The 20618-nt window shown below is 41.2% G+C and overlaps 1 protein-coding gene across 2 annotated transcripts; it reads left to right on the plus strand.

Moving 5' to 3' along the window:
* The first annotated feature begins 566 nt into the window (after nt 1-566).
* Nucleotides 567-20228, plus strand: STOML1 (stomatin like 1). 2 transcript variants are annotated; one of them, XM_075857838.1, is made up of 7 exons: nt 567-829; nt 7171-7277; nt 11444-11593; nt 15911-16114; nt 17610-17820; nt 19687-19827; nt 19946-20228. In XM_075857838.1, the coding sequence occupies exons 1-7, from the start codon at nt 754-756 to the stop codon at nt 20143-20145; spliced, it is 1089 nt and encodes a 362-aa protein (XP_075713953.1). In that variant the 5' UTR covers nt 567-753; the 3' UTR covers nt 20146-20228. The 2 variants fall into 2 exon arrangements, with proteins under 2 accessions (XP_075713953.1, XP_075713954.1); XM_075857839.1 differs by lacking the exons at nt 567-829; nt 7171-7277 and adding an exon at nt 8103-8246.
* Nucleotides 20229-20618: the final 390 nt, after the last annotated feature.

The raw sequence follows: 20618 nt of genomic DNA on the forward strand, positions 1-20618 counted from the left end.
TAATTCACACCAACGTGTTATACGGCCGTGTGACGGCTGTTGAAACAACGGGCGTCACGCGGACCTACATAATTCAATGGGTCCGTTCACACGGCCGTTGTTTCAATGGACCATGTGAAGGGTCCTTGAGAAAATAGGACATGTCCTATTTTATTGCGCTTCACGCATCCCTCCATAGACTCGTCTATGGGCGATACGTGATAACGCATCCCGCAGGGAAAAGTACGGATACACCTCGGACACGTCCGAGATACGCAACGCCCGTTTGACTAGCGTTATCCTGTCCATTCCGTATGTAACAAGGACTAGGAATTCCTTTCACATATATTTCTCATGAATAATGTTTATTCTTTTTCTGTCTCCACAATATAACCTTCTACCATTCACATATTGCCTCCTCAGTATTTTTAATCCAAACTATACTGATCGCCTCACCCTCCATTCTAGCATAGATTACAGGCAGCGCAGGGAGAACCGCCCACATTCACAGTAAGCCCCTCCTCTTCCACTCAAGTCACATGTCTGTGCTGCGCGCTGCTGCTCCTGCATTTCCTATTGGATGACCGTCCTGTCACTCACGTGCATAGTAACCAGGAAGCGCTGTGGCCGTGGGTTTTGATGTGTGAGGGGTTTACCAGCAGCGATGCTTTTTGTGGTGGATACGTCAGCTGTAATGCACTTCTATTCTGTTCTCGTACAATACAATGTAATGCCCTAGTACCTAAGTGGTATTGTATGTAGCCAGTTTACATCATGTGGGAACAGTATAAATACTCCTCTTTACCTCCGACATTAGAGGCATCGACGCATTCGCAGTCTACAAAATCAGGTAATATTTCCTGAGTGTGCGAACCCTGGGGGTGTTAAAGCACCTGACATGTGGCATCTCTAAATAGTACCCCTTGTACAGCCCCTCAAATCGGACTAATTGTTGCCCACGCAGTCAAATAATCATATTTTAGTGGTGGTGGTGTCTGATTATTAGAGTTTTTTGTGTTAGCCCGCTTCTTCATTAAAGGAATTGTCCATGACCGGACAACTGATGACCTGTCCCCAGGATAGGTCCGATGTCCCTGACCACCGCATAGCGGCCGTTCTGCAGAACTGCAGCTTTTCTCCTATCCACCGTTACAACAGTTTTTTTTGTTTTTTTTTAGTTAATTGATCCAATGCATCTAGAATATAGAGATGAGCGAATGTCACCAGCTTATAACTTCCCTATCTCCTACCTAATCGGCGCTTTGATGTAGATAACTACTTTTTTTTTTGGTTTTTTAAAAAAAAACTTATTATTGACCAAGTTAGAAACGTTTTTCATCGAAAAATGTTCATAAATGCCCAACTGGGTGTTTTGATTTTTATATTCCCCATGTGGGCGTTGTATAGAAAAGTGTATGACGCTGACCAATCATCGTCATACACTTTTCTCTTTATTCACGTCCAGCTTGTTTCACAGCACAGCGTGATCTCACAAGAGGCTTCCTTCTGCAGGTCCTTCACCGGAGCGACGGAACGCTGAACAGACATCGCTTCCAGCCACTGCAGATTCGGATAAACGTCCTGGCACAGCTGGAGGCGATGTCTGTTCAGTCTTCCGTCGCTCCAGTGAAGGAGCTGCAGGAGGAAGTCACGTCACAGCGTGATCTCGCGAGATCACGCTGTGCTGGAATGAAGAGAAGTGCATGATGCTGATTGGTCAGCGTCATACACTTTTCTATACAACGCCCACTTGGTGAATTTGTTTCAGGTCTAATTTGGTCAAAATTCTACGTGAATACAAAGTGCCCTGAAAGGTTGTGTATACCAATCTTTTCGGACTGCATCCCACCCCTTCAAAGCTGTTTAATGCCAAGATAGCATTAGTAACGTCACAGCAACATATGGGCTATGGGAAAACGGATGGGAGCCAGTGGTAATAGCCTGTTTTATAAACACTGCACTGTTGGATTTTAATGCTTTTAAAAAAAAAAAAAAAAAAAAACAGGCCCAAAATTGTCTCTCTTTGGCAATTAGATATATGCAAAACAATAAGTGGCGTCTATATCGGCAGACAGCGGCACGCTATCAGCACTAGGATTTAAATTAAAATCTATTTGAAAACAAAATTTTCACTTGGACACAGACTGAAGTATAACGGCGCTGTATGAAGGCTTGACGCAGAACAATATGCCAATTTTGGGTGGCACTATTAGATATGCAAAACGGATTGACGTCACATCCACGTCTGTTTCAGAAGGCAATGGAGCAGGATTAATATTATTGAAGATTTGTGAATGATGTGATGAAGATTGGTGACTTACAAATGAATGTAAAAATGTACAGCTGCAGCAGCACTCACTCACAGCAATGGCTACCTGTCCTGCCTAATTAAAGGTCCTTTTACGCGGCCGATGTGGGCTGTGAAAACGAGCACCGATTAATGAGACCGCTCGTCAATCGGCGCTCGTCTGCTCCTTTCACAAAGAGCAATGATTGGTTATGTATGTGGACAAGCGATCATTACTATGATCGCCTCCATACATCTTCACGTTGTCGGCAGCACATCTCCCTGTTTCCGACTAGCAACCGTTATATTGGTTGAATAAACGTGAAGATGAGCCAATGAATGGGCAATTGCCCACTTATTGGCCCATGTAAAAGGGCCATAATACACTGACTGACCGCTATCTTTCTATCAAATTATTGTAAGGGCATGTTCACATCAGCGACGGGATTCCGTTCAATGTATCCGTCGGAGAAACTGATGAATGGAAAGCCAAACGCAAACCATAGCTTCCGTTTGCATTACCATTTAAATGGCAATGCGTGCCTTTATTGCAGTTTTTTTCCATCCCATAAATCTTCAGCTTTTTTTCGCGAAAACAATAGCGTAGTCTACTGCGCTATTGTTTCCGTGGAAAAAACCCCGAAACCAACTGCAAGGGAAGCATTACCATTGAAATCAACACTATGGTTTCTGTTTGGCTTCCTGTTAATCGGTCAGGCTGGGTTCACACAACCTATTTATACGAGGCGTTTTTTGCCTCGTTTTACGTCTGAAAATAGGTCTCAAATACGTTGTCAAACATCTGCCCATTACTTTCTATGGGTATAACGCTGTATTGTTCCCACGACGCGTAATTTTACGCGTCGTACGGCAATTACGACGCGTAAAATTACGCCTCGTAAAAAGAAGTGCAGGACACTTCTTTGGACGTTTTTGGAGCTGTTTTCTCATAGACTCCAATGAAAACAGCTCCAAAAACGGATGTAGAAAACGCAGCGAAAAATGCAGCGAAAAGAGCGAGTTGCTCAAAAAACGTCTGAAAAGCAGGGGCTGTTTTCCCTTGAAAACAGCTCTGTATTTTCAGACGTTTTTGGTCACTACGTGTGCACATACCCTCACACTGACAGACAGGTAGAACAGAACCGATGAATGGAAGCCCGACACTGACGTGAACAGGCCCTTAACCTCTTCAGGACCCAGCCTGTTTTGGCCTTGAGGACACAGCTTATTTTTTTCAAATGTGACGTGTTACTTTATGTAGTAATAACTACGGAATGCTTTTACCTATCCAAGCGATCATGAGATTTTCTCGTGACATGTTGTACTTTATGTTAGTGATAAAATTTGGTCGTTGTTCAGAAATAAATACCAAATTTAGAGAAAATTTGCAAAAATTTGTATTTTTGTAAATTTATCTGCTTGTAAAACAGATAGTAATACCACACAAAATAGTTACTAATTAACGTTTCCCATATGTCTACTTTATGTTTGCATCATTTTTTTGAACATCCTTTTATTTTTCTAGGACGTTACAAGGCTTCGAACTTTAGCAGCAATTTCTCACATATTCAAGAAAATGTCAAAAAGCCATTTTTTTCAGGGACCAGTTCAGTTCTGAAATGGCTTTGAGAGCCTTATATATTAGAAAATCCCCATGAATCACCCCATTTTGAAAACTGCACCCCTCAAGGTATTCGAATCAGCATTAACAAAGTGTTTTAACCCTTTAGGGGTTTCACAGGAATTAAAACAAAGTAGAGGTGAAATTTACAAATGTTATTTTTTTTGCCGAAATTTATTTCTAAGAAATTTTTTTTGTAACACAGAAGGTTTTACTAGAGAAATGCAACTCAATATTTTATTGCCCAGATTCTGCAGTTTTTAGAAATATCCCACATGTGGCCCTAGTGCCCTAATGGACTGAAACACAGGCCTCAGAAGCAAAGGAGCACCTAGTGGATTTTGGGCCTCCTTTTTTTTTTTAGAATATATTTTAGGCACCTGGTCAAAGGTCTTGTGGTGCCAAAACAGTGGAAACACCCCAAAAGTTACCCCATTTTGGAAACACCCCTCAATGAATTCTTCTAGGGGTATAGTTAGCATATAGACCCCACAGGTTTTTTGCAGAATTTATTAGAATTAGGGCGCGAAAATGAATATCACAATTTTTTTCCACTAAAATGTTGCATTTTCTCATTTTCACAAGGGGTAAAGGAGAAAAAACCATCAATTTTTGTAAAGCAATTTTTCCTGAGTACAGAAATACCCCACATGTGGTCATACGTTTTTTCATTAGAAATTAATTAACCCTTTCAGAACTGATCCATTTTTTTCTTCTTTTCGTTTTTCACTCCCCGCCTTCCAAGAGCCATAACTTTTTTCTTTTTCCGTCAGTAGAGTGGTGTGAGGGCTTATTTCTTGCAGGAGGAGCTGTAGCTTCTATTGGCGCCATTTAAAGTGCCATAAAATTTACTGGGAAACTGCAAAAAAAATTATTTGTGGGCTGAAATTGGAAAAAAATCTGATTCCATGTTTTGGGGGTTTCGTTTTTACAGCTTTCGCCGTGCGGTAAAAATGAAAACTTTACTTTATTCTGCGGCTCAATACAATTACGGTGATACCAAATTTATATAGTTTTTTTTATATTATACTACTTTTACAAAGAAAAATCAAATTGTTAAAATAAAAATTGTTGTGTTTCACCTCATTCTGAGAGCCGTAACTTTTTTATTTTTCGGTTGATTGAGCGGTGGGAGGTCTTATTTTTTGCGGGACGACCTGTAGTTTTTATTGGTACCATTTTTTGGTACATAAAAAGCGATCAAAAAGTTGTTAGTTTTTTGTTTTTTTTTGAGAGCTAAGGTGACAAAAAAGACAGCGATTTCGGCGGTTTAAATTATTTACGTTTTTTACAGTGTTCACCGTGCAAGTTAAAGAGGCTCTGTCACCAGATTTTGCAACCCCTATCTGCTATTGCAGCAGATAGGCGCTGCAATGTAGATTACAGTAACGTTTTTATTTTTAAAAAACGAGCATTTTTGGCCAAGTTATGACCATTTTTGTATTTATGCAAATGAGGCTTGCAAAAGTACAACTGGGCGTGTTGAAAAGTAAAAGTACAAGTGGGCGTGTATTATGTGCGTACATCTGGGCGTTTTTACTACTTTTACTAGCTGGGCGTTCTGATGAGAAGTATCATCCACTTCTCTTCAGAACGCCCAGCTTCTGGCAGTGCAGACACAGCGTGTTCTCGAGAGATCACGCTGTGACGTCACTTCCTGCCCCAGGTCCTGCATCGTGTCAGACGAGCCGGCACCAGAGGCTACAGATGATTCTGCAGCAGCATCAGCGTTTGCAGGTAAGTAGCTACATCGATTTACCTGCAAACGCCGATGCTGCTGCAGAATCATCTGTAGCCTCTGGTGCCGATGTGTCCTCGCTCGTCTGACACGATGCAGGACCTGTGAGTGACGACACAGCGTGATCTCTCGAGAACACGGCTGTGTCTGCACTGCCAGAAGCTGGGCGTTCTGAAGAGAAGTGGATGATACTTCTCTTCAGAACGCCCAGCTAGTAAAAGTAGTAAAAACGCCCCGATGTACGCACATAATACACGCCCACTTGTACTTTTACTTTTCAACACGCCCAGTTGGACTTTTGCAAGCCTCATTTGCATAAATACAAAAATGGCCATAACTTGGCCAAAAATGCTTGTTTTTTAAAAATAAAAACGTTACTGTAATCTACATTGCAGCGCCGATCTGCTGCAATAGCAGATAGGGGTTGCAAAATCTGGTGACAGAGCCTCTTTAAATAAGGGTATATTGTAATAGTTCGGCCTTTTATGGACATAGCGATACCAATTGTGTTTATTTTTTTACATTACTTTAGAAGAAAAATCTGAAACTTGAACCAGCAATCATTGGATCGCTGGTACAATATACTGCAATACTAATGTATTTTCAGTATATTGTTATTTTTACAGGCTTCTGTAACCGCACGATCGCTGTTCCTGTCGGTTAGTCCCGGGTGTCAGCTGTAATACACTGCCGACACCCGCAGCGTATGGAGCGGGCTCAGCACGTGAGCAACCTCCATACATCAACCCCCGCACTATGACGTGCAATTAAGGACTTATTCACACGAACGTGTATTACATCCGTGATACGTGCGTGAAAATCACGCGCGTCGCACGGACCTATGTTAGTGAATGGGGCCGTTCAGACAGTCCGTGATTTTCACGCAGCGTATGTCCGCTGCATAAAACTCACGACACGCCCTATACTTGCCCGTTTTTCGCGCATCATTGACTTCAATGGGTGCGTGATAATCGCGCACGGCACATGGAACGACTTCCGTGTGTCATGCAACAGTAGATAAAGAAATGAAGGAAAAAATAAAAGCACTTCCTTCATTTCTTTTTCTACACTTCAAAACCGCGTGTCATAAACATGGCATATGTGTGAAAGCCACGCAGCCAACACTGATAACACACGGAAGTGCAACGCGCAAAAACCACTTAGCTCTGTATGATGGTGCATGAAGGGTCGTTGTTTTTTTTTTTTTTTAAGGACTTTAATAAACAATAGGACTATTTAAAAAAAAAAAAAAAATAATCCCAGACAACCCTTATAAACGCTGCTTAGTGACAATGCCATCACCGGTCTGTAACAATTGTGAGAGAGGTTTGCGCGGACACAGCACTTCTCAGCAATAAGGCTGCAACACATTGTGGCATTGGTGTTGAGACATAAAAACTGTGGGATTTTAATATGACTATTTCCATCCTGCGTGTCAGAAAGAACAGCCTGGAACAAAATTGGGTGGAAACCCCTGGGGTAGCCGTATTGCAATATCTCTGGTGTCTGAGACGATCGTTATTGAAAGCGTTTACTTCTCCACAGATGCTTCTAACTCTTGGTCGGTGTGGTGCTGTCACACTTGGATTACCTGCCTGTCATTTGTAATTCTCCTCGTCACCTTACCCATATCCATCTGGTGTTTCCTAAAGGTAAAACAATGATCTTTATCACTCACTGTAAAGATGATCTGTCTCACAGCAGAGCTGCATTTATTATTGACGTGTGTACGCCCGTGTCACCGGCAACAGTCGAGGCCTTTCCACACCAAGTATGAGCATAGCCAGCAATTTATATCCGTCCTATTGAATCAGAGAACAAATCTCAGGACCCGGGGCCACTATCAGTAGCAGTCTTAGGGTATGTGCACACACACTAATTACGTCCGTAATTGACGGACGTATTTCGGCCGCAAGTCCCGGACCGAACACAGTGCAGGGAGCCGGGCTCCTAGCATCATACTTATGTACGATGCTAGGAGTCCCTGCCTCGCTGCAGGACAACTGTCCCGTACTGTAAACATGATTACACTACGGGACAGTTGTCCTGCAGCGAGGCAGGGACTCCTAGCATCGTACATAACTATGATGCTAGGAGCCCGGCTCCCTGCACTGTGTTCGGTCCGGGACTTGTGGCCGAAATACGTCCGTCAATTCCGGACGTAATTAGTGTGTGTGCACATACCCTTAGGAATCTACGGAGGGACATGCACCATTCAGGCATATTATTAACCCCTTAATGACCAGGCCTGAAAAAGTCTTAAAGTAGCACTCCCACAAAATGTTTTATTCTCTGGCCCGTTGGAAAGGCACATTATGTAAATATTGGTGAAGGTAATCTTCTTACCGGTGGCTGCATTTGTGAGTTCTCCACTCCCTTCCGGTCCTCAGCTGTGTCATGTGACCAGCAATAGGACTCTCCAACTGCCACTCGTGTGTGGACAGGAAGTCAGTTTCTCCATTCATTACCATCACAGCCTCCATATGAGCCTTATAGCAATGAATGAAGAAACTGACTTCCTGTCCACACATGAGACGTTGCGGCAGTTGGAGTCCTATTGCTGGTCACATGACACAGCTGAGGACCGGAAGGGAGTGGAGAACTCACAAATACAGCCACCGGTAAGATTATTACCTTCACCACAATTTACATAATGTACCTCTTTACTGGGCCAGAAAATAAAAACATTTGTGGGAGTGCTCCTTTAAAGGAGTTGTCCATGACCAGACAACTGATGATCGGTACGGGACCGACAAGCCAGATGTTTTGAACGGTATGCATTCGTTGGAGCCGGAAGATGGCTCCGACTGCTGCGCATAGCGGCCGTTCTGCAAAACTGCAGCTCTGCTCCTATTCAAACAGCCGCTATATAGTGGTTCGAGCCATCTGCTTCCGGCTCCAACTACTGCATACTGTTCAAAACATCCAGCAGCCGGAACAGCTGATCGGCATGGGGTCTGGGTGTCGGACCCGCACCGATCATATACTGGTGACCTATCCTATGGATAGGTCATCAGTTGTCTGCTCGTAGACAACCCCTTTAATGACCAGCTACATTTTTCTGTTTTTGCCTTTCAGCGGCCATCACTTTTCTTATTTTTTCATTGATGTCGCTGTATGAGGCCTTGTTTTATGCGGCAAATTTTTAAAAAAAATTCTGCGCAGTTTAGGCTGGTAGAAAAAATGTCACAGTTTTATATAATTTTATTTTTACGGCGTCGATGTAGGAAAAAGCGATACTCGCCATTTTTTAGTATCGCATTCACGTTTCATGCTAAATAACTTGTTAAATTAATTCTTCAGTTTATTACGGTCATGTAATATGTGTAGGTTTTTTGTTGTAATGTATGGGCAATAGAATATATTTGTTTTGCAAAATAATGACACGTTTTTTTGTTTTTATATATATATATATATATATATATATATATATATATTTAATTTTTTTTTATTTTTTTTTGGGGACTTCTTTTTGTTACATTTTATTTTTTTTAATCCCTTTAAGGCATAACTGTATTTACAACTTTATTTTTTACTTATAACTTATTAGCATACTCGTGTATTCTGTTACATTATACTGTGTCACTGTAACACGGGCTGCTATTTGGACAGCAGGCATGATGAACAGACAGTCGTGGGGTCCTTTCTACGACCTCATGGCTGACTGCAGAGGTATCCCCCCAGTCTTCGATAAAGTTACCGGTGACACAAATGAAGAGGGGAGTCCCCTTTGATCATGCAGCAGTCACGCACTGCGGCATTCAAAGGGTTAAAACACCTAGGGGTCTGAATTTTTTTACGATCTCCGCTGTGTTCAGGAGCTGTAAGTTACAGCTCCTGCTAAGAGGATGTGTTCTCCTAGGTGCGCTCATCAGCCTCTTCTACAGTGACACCAAAAAGACGTCGCTGTATGGGAAGGAACTGCACCGCCTGCCGTCAAAAGACGGTGGGCGGTCGTTAAGAAGTTTAAATCCCCAGCCTAATATTGTGTAGGTCCCCTCGTGCCGCCAAAACAGCTCTAACTCATTCAGGCATAGATTCCACAAGACCTCTGAAGGTGTCCTTTGGTATCTGGCACCAAGACGTTAGCAGCAGATCCTTCAAGTCTTGTAAGTTGCGAATTTGGTCCTCCGGCTATCGGACTTATTTTTCCAGCAAATCCCATAGATGATCCCAGAAGTCAACACATTAAACTCTTAGTCATGTTCTTTAAACCATTCCTGAACAATGTTTGCAGTGTGGCAGGATGCGTTATCCTGCTGAAAGAGGCCACTATCATTATGGAATACCGTGATATCAAGGGGTGTATTTGGTCTGCAACAATGGTTAGGTAGGTGATGCATGTCAAAGTAGCATCCACATGAATGCCAAGACCCAAGTGTTCCCAGCAGAACATTGCCCAGAGCGTCACATTGTCCTCGCCAGCTTGCCTTCTTCTCATAGTTCATCCTGGGGCCATTTTTCAAAGTCCATGGGAATGACGGAAACAACCGAATACAGTGCTTGGCTGTTCCCGTTTGTCCCATAAACATTAAAGAGGCTCTGTCACCAGTTTATAACTTGCCTATCTCCTACCTAATCTAATAGGCACTTTGATGTAGATAACTACTGGTTTTTTTTGTTTTGTTTTTTCTTAAATCATTTATTGACCAAGATTTATGCAAATTTTTTCTAAATACCCAACTGGGCGTTTTTGTTTTTTTTTCTATTCATCAAGTGGGCGTTGTATAGAAAAGTGTATGATGCTGATCAATCAGCGGCATACACTTCTTTTTATTCCAGCCCAGCTTGATTCACAGCACAGCGTGATCTCGCGATCCTTCACCAGAGCGATGGAAGACTGAACAGACATCGCCTCCAGCTGCTGCCAATCTATAAACTGATGGCAGAGCCTCTTTAAATGGAGCAGTGTGCACATACTCAACTGCCGCTCCATTCAAGTGCCTCCTCACTGCGGGGAGTGCAGTGAGGTGGGACCCAATATTTGTTGATTCTGGGACAGCCCATTTAACCCTTTCACTTCCGTATGGCTATATAGGTTCCAACTGTCGATGCCCCATGCAGTTGTCACGTATATAGACAGACAGCCTGGATCGGGTTTAATGAGTGCAGTGCTGCTTAATTGTGAGCAGCGCTGCACTCTCATGTCAGCCGGGGCTTTGAGAGCCCCAGAATACACCCCCACTGTAGATATGCCACCCACAACCCCAGCAAAACCCTCTGTAGATAGCGCCACCTAAGCTCTCTCCAGGATCGAAATCCCCAGCCAGCGCTTGGGACAGTAAATATTCACTCTCCCCTCACAGCGATCAAAGGTGACGGAGAGAGAAGAAGACTTATTGTTACAAAGCGATACAGAGTGTATAGATATATATAATGTGTCTCATAAATAAGTCTTGTAAAAAACAAAGTAAAATAAGTTGTGATATTCAAAGCGGTTGCAAAGATATTGTTGTTTAAAGAAGGGCATATCAGAAATGGAAAATTTGACCTGGATACAGGGGCATTAATGACCCTTGGTCATGAAAGGGTTAACTAACTATAAAAGCCTCTACCAGATGCTTGTAGTTTATAACAGACCTATGACCTATTCTCTTTTAAAATCTGATTTTCTAGCTGTACTGTACTAAGGGCAAATCACAACAGGTCTTTCCATGATTCATGACTATTTTGATTGAAAGATTATTTTGCGTTGTTTTACAATGACTTGTGACTGATCCTGAGAGTGGGGGTATATGGCATATCCAGTCGATTGATGGTAAAATCCTGTTCAAATGGCTGTAAATTGCTTTTAATTAATATATTGTTATTTCAACAGATTGTTCCAGATTATGAGCGGGTAGTAGTATTCCGCCTTGGTCGGGTACGTCCATCCAAAGGCCCTGGACTTGTCCTGCTTCTCCCTCTTATTGACCAGTTTCAGAGAATAGACTTGAGAACAAGAGCATTCAGCATTCAGCCATGTAAGGTGAGAACTCTTGGACTAAAACCGCCTGGAGACCCAAAATGCAGAGAATATCTTGTTCACTCATAGATGTACTGTTTAGTAGTTTCACGCTCTGTAAAACATATGTAAATTGTAAAAAATATATATTCAACATGCTTCTGACAATCATAATATAAATACAGTAAAATTCCTGGACAGCAATGGGACCTTAAAGGGAAGGTGTCATGATTATTTTAAATTTTTATTTTTTTATTATATTGCTTTTAATATAATATTAACAAAAAATGTATTTCATTGTGTTCTCATTTTTTACTTTTTAATGTACTATTACTTTTACTTCTCTATGGGGGCTGCCATTTTTTTTTCATCTCTGTATGTGTCGATTAACGAGACATAGAGATGCTATACGGCACATACCCCATAGAGAATGCGAACGGGAGCCGTTCCATTCTCAGTTGCGTGCTCTGTGTGGGAACGGCGCATGCGCCGCTCCCACACAGACCGAAACAAAGCTCGTTCGTAGAGCGAAATCCAGCGCCATTTTCATGTGGACCAGAAGCCGCTGCCGGACAGTAAGATGACTACTTCTGGCTTCCGGCCATATGTTCAACAAAGCGAAGGCGCAAGGAAGAGGAGCGTAGAACAGCGGCAGGTAATTTATGTTCGTGTATGATGTGTGTATTATGTTCGTCTGTCTGCTGAGCCTTGTAGCTAATCCTCCTACACTGTGCAGTCGCTCAGAAAATGGCGGCACACAGTGTAGGAGGTTTGAAGACATTGAAACCCTTCCTTCTCCTGGCACTAGCCAGAAGAAGGGAGGGGGGATTGTTTGAGGACACTAGAGAGAGTGTGTCCACCCCAAATTTGCAGCATAAATCAATGAGGTTGCTTTACCACAGTGACCATGCTACAATTTTGGGAACTGTTCCCTCTAGTGGGCAGCACATGGAAATGTCATAAATTAGAATCTAATTTATAATATTTCCTGACTTGTGAAAAAATTAAAACAATGTGTAATCCCTTAAATACTAATTGTTTAACTGAAAAAACTAAAAATAAATTTCTAGTGACACATTCCCTTTTAAAGGTTCCAGATTATAAAATATTCTGAAAAGTATATAGATAGTATATAAAACTCACTTGTAAGGGTACAGAAACAAGAAGAAAGCACAGAATCAAATCATCCCAGTTCGCTGGTCTGCAGGACATCAGAGGGTAAGTATGTGTTTTGTTTTTAAACAAACTGTTTTCCGGAGCAGACATTCCGGCCGAAGAACTGCCCCACATTTGGTGTGGTTTTTCGGCCGGAATTCCATGCGGCTGCCAGGGCATATACGCTATGTACCTTTTGCGCAGCGTACAAGTTCTTTGTAACCGTATCCTAAATCGGGATTCTCCTAGTTGATTATTTGTACTTCTGTTTATTTCAAATTCCACATTTCTAGATTATTGGACGCAAGATTAAAAGAATTTCACTGTATATAGCGCTATATACAGGACAGGGAGAGTAGTGTAACTACATCGTTGGTGTCGCACATGCAATTTGCAGAGGAAAGGGGCTGGCAGCGTTCCTTAAGTAGAGCCTGGAGCACTTGAACATCACGAGGCCACCTCTGTGGCACTTGTGGTTGCGGTACCGTGGGCATTAAAATGTCAATTTCTTAGTTATACAACTTGTATGACTGATGCCACTGGTATGGTTACAATACTTTCTCCGTCCTATATACGAGAGATCAAAACTACTGACCGCTTCCCTTCAACTTAATTCATCAGATCAGATTAACTCTTAAAACTAAGCAAGCAGAAGTAGTGAAGATTGTATCTATGTTTGTCAGTCTGAGATCCCTGTAAACGGCAGCACAGTTCTCCGCTTCTTTACTCCATGAGTATAATATGTGGGAAATTGTGCTCAGATTTTCAGTAGAATTACGCCTGCATTCTTGTTTTCTAGTGGCCTTGCCTATAGTTGCTGTACATAATCGGAAGGTTTGGCTTATGTAAGAGTTTATTTAAATAGCGGAACATTGAACAATCCATCCAATTCAAGAACTTAAAGGGCTCGTCCACACGCTTCAGAATTGGAGCGTTTTTTCCGGCCGGAAAAAAGCGCAGTAGAATACAGTAGCAGCACAGTGGATGAGATTTAACAAATCTCATCCACATGTTGCGTAAAATTTCCGAGCCGGAATTGACCTGCGTTGCGTATTTTTTGGACTGCAGCATGTCAATTCCTGCTACAGAAATAGTGCAGAATTGCTGCGTTTGTCATAGATGTCTCCATCTCCTAACATTGGGAAAAACCGCAGGAAATTGTGCGTTTTTGCCACAGCGGAAATTTTCTGCAGCAATTCCGTTGTGTGTACATGCCCAACGGCTACGTCCAGATGTAGCAGAGTTTTTCTGCCGAGAATGTGTTACGTGTTGATTTTACTATGGATTTCACCCTTTACATTGCAATTGGTGAAATCTGCGGCACTTCTACAAGAGAATAGGCATGCTGTGGATTTGGAAATCTGCAGCATGCCCCGATTTACTCATCTTTTTTTCCTGCTTCATGTGTTTTGCAGTGAGTTGATGCATATTTTCAATGTGGAATCTGCATTGAAAATCTGCCGCGTCTGAGCATACCCTAAGGATTTCAAGTCCTACACCTGAACCTGTTGTAAAAAACATTTACGTTTTTGGTTTTTTTAAACTCGTTTTATTGAACAATATACAAACCATGCACAGTTCAAATACAAATGTACAAGAGAATACATATCAAAAGACTTGGGTTACATATCACAATGCAGCATACAATTTTGACCATACAGACAGTCAATTAAATCCAATACAATTCAAACCGTATCATGTGTTAACATAATATTTCTAATGTCTATAAACCGTTGTGAATCATATAGTGTATGTGGAGAGTCACACCAGAGACCCCAACCCTTTGAGAACTTATTTTCACACCCTCTATTTTTGTACACGATTTTGGCATATGGTAACATGGAGTTTACCAGAGCCTTCCATTGTGAAATGGAAGGTGGTCTCGGATCCATCCATCTAAGAGCAATTGCTTTACGTGCTAGGAATAATACCTCCCTCAAGAATATTCTAGTGTGATGTGTTCAATGCTCTTCAGATACAATTCCAAATAAACATACCAAGGGCGTAAAGGGTACCGGCATCTGCAGTATGTCCGATATCAATGCTATCACATCCGCCCAGAAAGAAGAAATCCAAGGGCATGCCCAGGTCATATGACAAAAGTCTGCTCTGGAGATTCTACACCTATGACACTCAGCAGTCGGACATCTACCCATCTTATGTAGGCGGACAGGAGTCAGATAGCTCTGATGAGTAATGAATAGTTGTGTCATCTTATTATTGGCAGCTGGAGAAACCAGTCTATGTGAGTTTAACATGTCAATCCATAATTCGGAGGATATCTCCGGAATTACACTCCCTCCATCTCGTCTCTACATCCAACGGTGTTGCTTTTAATCTAGCCTGAATGAGGAAAGAGTAGATCACCGAGATCAGGCCCCTAGGTCCCTGGGACCTAAAAATTCCAATGAGAGGAAAATCTGAGATATTCCTAGTTCCAGGCGGGTATTGAGTCTGCAAAGCGTGGCGAAGCTGAAGGGATTTAAAAAAGGACTCTCTAGGTATATCAAAATCGGACTTCAGCTGCACAAAAGACTTCATATTTCCATCCACATACAAATCCCCAACCCGCTCAACCCCCCGCAGCATCCAAAACTGAGGGTCCAGGGCATCTGAGACATGAGGCAAAGACGGATTGTGCCACAAGGGAGTTTCAGCTATAATATCCACAAAATTAAGCAGTTTCTTGGCAGCCAACCACACCTGCGCCGCCACTCTATGTAGGGGAAGTAAGCTCCTGAACATTGACGTTGAACCCTCCAACACAGGCCACAGGTGTGGAACAGCCAAATAAGATGCTAGATAATGATCACGATTAGGGAAGACTCCCAGCTCAATCCAAGAAGTACGATAGCGAAGCGGTCCCGACAGATAATACAAATAAATATCAGGGAGAGAAGCTCCACCCATAGACTTGGGTCTCTGTAGTGTACTGAGTTTAAGCTTTGATCTACTGGTTCCCCATATAAAGGACGGAAACAGAGCATGGACACTTTTTTTTAAAAAAAAATTGGTACAGGCACTGCAGCATGTTCCAGCATGTACAAACATTTAGGGAGTAGAAGCATTTTTATGAGATTAATACGAAACATTTACATTTTATCTAGAATTTCCAATACATGTGTTAAAATCATTAATTCTTGCATTCTTCTATCTGTTGTCATGCATCAACCCTTATATTTTCAGGTCAAGTCGCGGGATGATGTGCCGGTGTCTGTGGGAGCAGATGTTCAGTTTAGAGTATGTGATCCTGTACTCTCTGTGCTGTCCGTCCAGGATATAAATATTGTTATCCAGAACACAGCAGAGAATCTGTTGGCACAGAGCTTGGGACGCAAGTATCTTAGAGAGATTTACGGTGACCGAATACGACTAGGAGAACATTTTAAGGTTAGTAGGTAAGGAAACTAAAAGGGATGAAACTACACCCTGACAACTTTACGTTTGGGGCAATTCTGGTATTTGCAAGAAGTAATTTCACCGTACAAAGCAAACTGTGCATAGTCAGCAAATCCCAGCTCAACTGCTGTAGTGTCTGAGGGATCGCCCAATGTCTTTTAACATGACAGCATTGGGTGCGGGTGCTTAGTCTCCAGCGATGTCAGAGGACATGGCGTAATATAACATCTTCCTGTTTACATAATGTTTGCTCCTTTTTGCAACAATATATCTACCTATCCATAGAGAGATAACATCTCTTTTAAAAAAATAAAATATTGAAAGTGGGGCCTGTCTGGCTATACTTTTCAAAAGTTTGATTCCTTTTTTTCCTTTTCAAATTAACCCGTTAATGGATCCATAGGTTTCCAAAAGGGGTACTGTTGTGGTAAAAGTATCAGTTTGTCTCCATTTCACAAGTTTCCATCAGGATTTATTTTTTTTTCATCAGGACAGACAAACGGAGACTCACTTTTCTGTCCTGTTGAACAACAGGATCTCGACGGATCCGTTTTTTGTACAATGCGAGTCTAGGGCAACAGGCATCCCGCTGCACCATCCGTTTTGATGTACGTTTTCTTCAATAAACTTGTAATTTAAGTTTACAGCTTTAAAAAAAATCAACTGATCTGTTTGGATACCACTAAAACAGGATGCAACTGGACCGCAAAAATTATGCAGGTTCCTTTTTCTGTCATTGAAGAACAGGATGCAGACGGATCCTGTTTTTGTACTATAAAAGTCAATAGCAACAGGATAGGCATCCTTTTTTAAAGGTCCCTTTTTTTCTAATCTTGGAAAAAAAAAAAAAATAAACAGTACCTTTCAATAGGATGCAAAAACATGGTGTGAATCTAACCTAAGGAAAGGTATCATTGGTTGTTTTAGGTAATGTGTTTTTTTTCTCTTTCTCATGAATGGACCTGACATTTTAGTTCATTACACAGGTCAATGATCGGGAACAATGTCAGCGATCAGCAAACACTTGTTTGTCGGCTGATCACATAATTTATGAGGGCTATAAAATAATCTTTGTCGGCAGCACATCTCCCCGTCCACTGTAGGTGGAAATTGTTACCTTTTTATTTAAAAAAACAAAACAAAAACCTTTTGCATACTTGGTCATTTAACAACGACCGATTTAAAATACCATACATTTTATTTATTTGTTTCTTGATACAATGGCCTTTTCCTCTCCACCCCAGTCTTCCTCTAGATTCCTTTTTTATTTGAGGTTTTGCTTTTTTCCTCCTATATTTTAGTTTTTTACTTGCAAATGTGCGGTCCTATTCTGCAGCCCCTGCTTTGGCTTATTTTTGATTTTCCCTTTTTAAAGTGCTACAATAGGGAATAATGATTAATTACAGGGATTGCATAGTCAGAGTCCCTATTATAATGCTATGCTCACATATTGAACAATATTATGTCTTGGGTTGTTGTTTTGCAGGAAGATATTAATGAGCAGGTAAAGCCATGGGGTGTTTGTGTGGAGCGTGCGGACCTCCTTGTGGAAGCTGTCCTACGGCCTCATGAAGAGCATGTGAATGTTCCCCTCACCACACCAGTTGTAAACCCAAATGGTGGTTTGGAGCAACTAATCATGCAGTTTGTCTCGATGACCAATCAAGTTCCATCCACAGATGCAAAACCATCTGCAGGTTTGACAGTTCTCTATGAGATGTGTGTGTGTATGTATATATGTATATGTATATATATATATATATATATATATTATTTTTAGTACTGTGCAAAAGTTTTAGGCAGCTGTGGAAAAATGCAGCAAAGTAAGAATGCTCTTAAAATTAGAAATGTTGACCGTTTTTTTTATTTATCAATTAACAAAATGCAAAGTGAATGAACAGAAGAGGAATCTAAATCAAATCAATATTTGGTGTGACCAACCTTTGCCTTCAAAACAGCATCAATTCTTCTAGGTACACTTGTACACAGTGTTTGAAGGAACTCGACAGGGAGGTTGTTCCAAACATCTTGGAGAACTAACCTCAGAGCTTCTGTGGATGTAGCGCACTCAAATTCTTCAGTCTCTTCATGTAATCCCAGACAGACTCGATGTTGAGATCAGGGCTCTGTGGGGGGCCTTATCACTTCCTGGGCTCCTTGTTCTTATTTACGCTGAAGATAGTTCCTAATGCAATTGGCTGTATGTTCGGGGTTGTTGTCCTGCTGCAGAATAAATTTGGAGCCAATCAGATGCCTCCCTGATGGTATTACATGCTGGATAAGAATCTGCCTGTATTACTCAGCATTGAGGACACCATTAATCCTGACCAAATCACCAACTCCATTTTCTGGAATACAGCCCCAAACTTCCACGTAACCTCCACCATGCTTTACTATCGCCTGCAGACACTCATTATTGTACCGCTCTCCAACCCTTCGGTGCACAAACTGCCTTCTGTTACAGCCAAATATTTCACATTTTGACTCCTCAGTCCAGTGCACCTGCTGCCATTTTGCTGCACCCCAGTTCATATGTTTTTGTGCATAGTTGAGTCGCTTGGACTCGTTTCCACGTCGAAGATATGACTTTTTGACCGCAATTCTTCCATGAAGAACACTTCTGGCGAGAATGCTTCAAACAATAGATGGGTGTACCTGGGTTCTTTAGTTATACATGTAAAGTCTTGCTCTTGAATTTCTGCTATCTTATATCAGATGCATATAATAATAATATTATTTATTCTGAACCAGGACAGTGATTGATGTAATTTGAAATCAAAGTACAGTTTATAAGCCTGAGGTGGCCGCCCCACTAGATTGTCTATCCTATCTCCACAATATAATCCCATTCCATTCTCTTATCCCAGATTTAGTCATTCTCTTATCTACCATTTTTATGTTCTCGCCATGATTCTTACCTTTTCTACTCGGAACCTACAGTTGTTTTGTTTTTTTGCTAACCCCAGTAGACAAAAAGTAAAAATCATCGTCAATCCGCTTTAGCCCATGGAAGCACAACATCCGATTTAGATGGTTTATCTGTACCTATTGGTTATTGGATGTTTCTTTCTATACATTTTTTGTTTTTCTCATCTAGTGAATTCTTGTTGATGAAAGAACATTGAACTAGATTTTATACCAGTGTATAGGGAATTGCTCATACAATTATCTAATACAATGAAAGGTCATCTAACCACACTGACCATTCAAAATGCACAGAAAACAATGGGACTCGCATCTGAGGCATTTATGGCATATCCTTTGGATATGCCATAAATGTTTAAGTTGAGAATACCTCTTCAATCTGGCCCTACACGTTAGTGCAATTTTGCCGGATTGGCCGACTGTCTCATATTTATTAGGACCTCCAGACTTCCCGCTGTCATGGCAGATGTTTAAGAAAAGAGGGATTGGATGTGTTGGATTTTTTTGGCTGGTTTTATTGTTACATGCCGGTGTAACAGTATAATGGAAGATCTAAGGTTCTTTTATCATAATACATTGAGTTGAACCTGTTGTAGTTAAATGACAATGGATTAATACAAGTTTTTGTACTGTTACAGATCTCTCATTAGAAGAGATTGTGCGTCGATTGGAGGGAACCTTGTCCGAATCGCTGGTCTCTGAAGTTAGGTCTTCATATCAACTATATGTGGTTGAAAAAGATGGAAAAAGATCTGCATGTTTCCTTGATTTAAAATCAGGTAGTTGTCATAAGACGTTACTACTATTAGGTTGTCATTCCCATTCATGTTGTTTTTGTTTTCTCATTACCATGTATGGTTTTATAGCATTTCTTCTCTGTTTTTTTCCTTCTTGCAGGATCTGGACTTACTGGAATGGGAGTCCTTTGTTCTCCCCCTGATGTTACCTTAGAAATTACAGAAGCTGATCTCCTGTCTCTCATTCAGGGAGATATAAATCCCCTGACTGCTTACACAACAGGTCGCTTACATGTCACAGGGAATCTGCAGACTGCTCTGCGACTAGAGAAGGTCCTACCGAAGATAATGAGTTCCTGATGTTATTCCAAAGTTTTATTTTTTTTTATTGATGCTTTTCATGTGAAATAGTTATTTATATATAAAGAAAATCATGTCGACTACTCTCTGGATTTTTAGCATTTAGTACTTTTAAAAATTATATTTAATCAGAAAATGAGATTATTTAAATAGTTGTTTTTTTTTATATATACTTTTTTTATTTTTTTTATTCTAATGTCACTCCACATAAAATGAATCTTGAAATATTAGTTTTCACGCTGGCCACTAGAGCAGTATGAATTAGCGGATTTCCTGATCTCTGTAGCTCACTTGTCAGCTTTGCTGTATACACAGGCACTGGATGAGCAGAATCCTCATTATCATTAGAGGGTGGGCAAGATAAAGTGGTTTTACACGGGCAGATATTGCACGTGCTTAACAACCTCTAACGAGTGCTGATCGACAATACAGTTTGTCTATAAGCACAAGCTTGCTCCATTCAAACATCTTGT

The sequence above is a fragment of the Rhinoderma darwinii genome, chromosome 3 (assembly GCF_050947455.1).
Source record: "Rhinoderma darwinii isolate aRhiDar2 chromosome 3, aRhiDar2.hap1, whole genome shotgun sequence".
Classification (NCBI taxonomy): Eukaryota; Metazoa; Chordata; class Amphibia; order Anura; family Rhinodermatidae; genus Rhinoderma; species Rhinoderma darwinii.

What these genes read in the sequence shown, in the direction of transcription:
- STOML1 (XM_075857838.1), top strand. Translation starts at nt 754, where the DNA reads ATGTGGGAACAGTATAAATACTCCTCTTTACCTCCGACATTAGAGGCA. An exon ending in GACTAGGAGAACATTTTAAG is followed by an intron (nt 16,115 to 17,609) that starts GTTAGTAGGTAA and finishes GTTGTTTTGCAG; the next exon opens with GAAGATATTAATGAGCAGGT. An exon ending in TTTCCTTGATTTAAAATCAG is followed by an intron (nt 19,828 to 19,945) that starts GTAGTTGTCATA and finishes TCCTTCTTGCAG; the next exon opens with GATCTGGACTTACTGGAATG.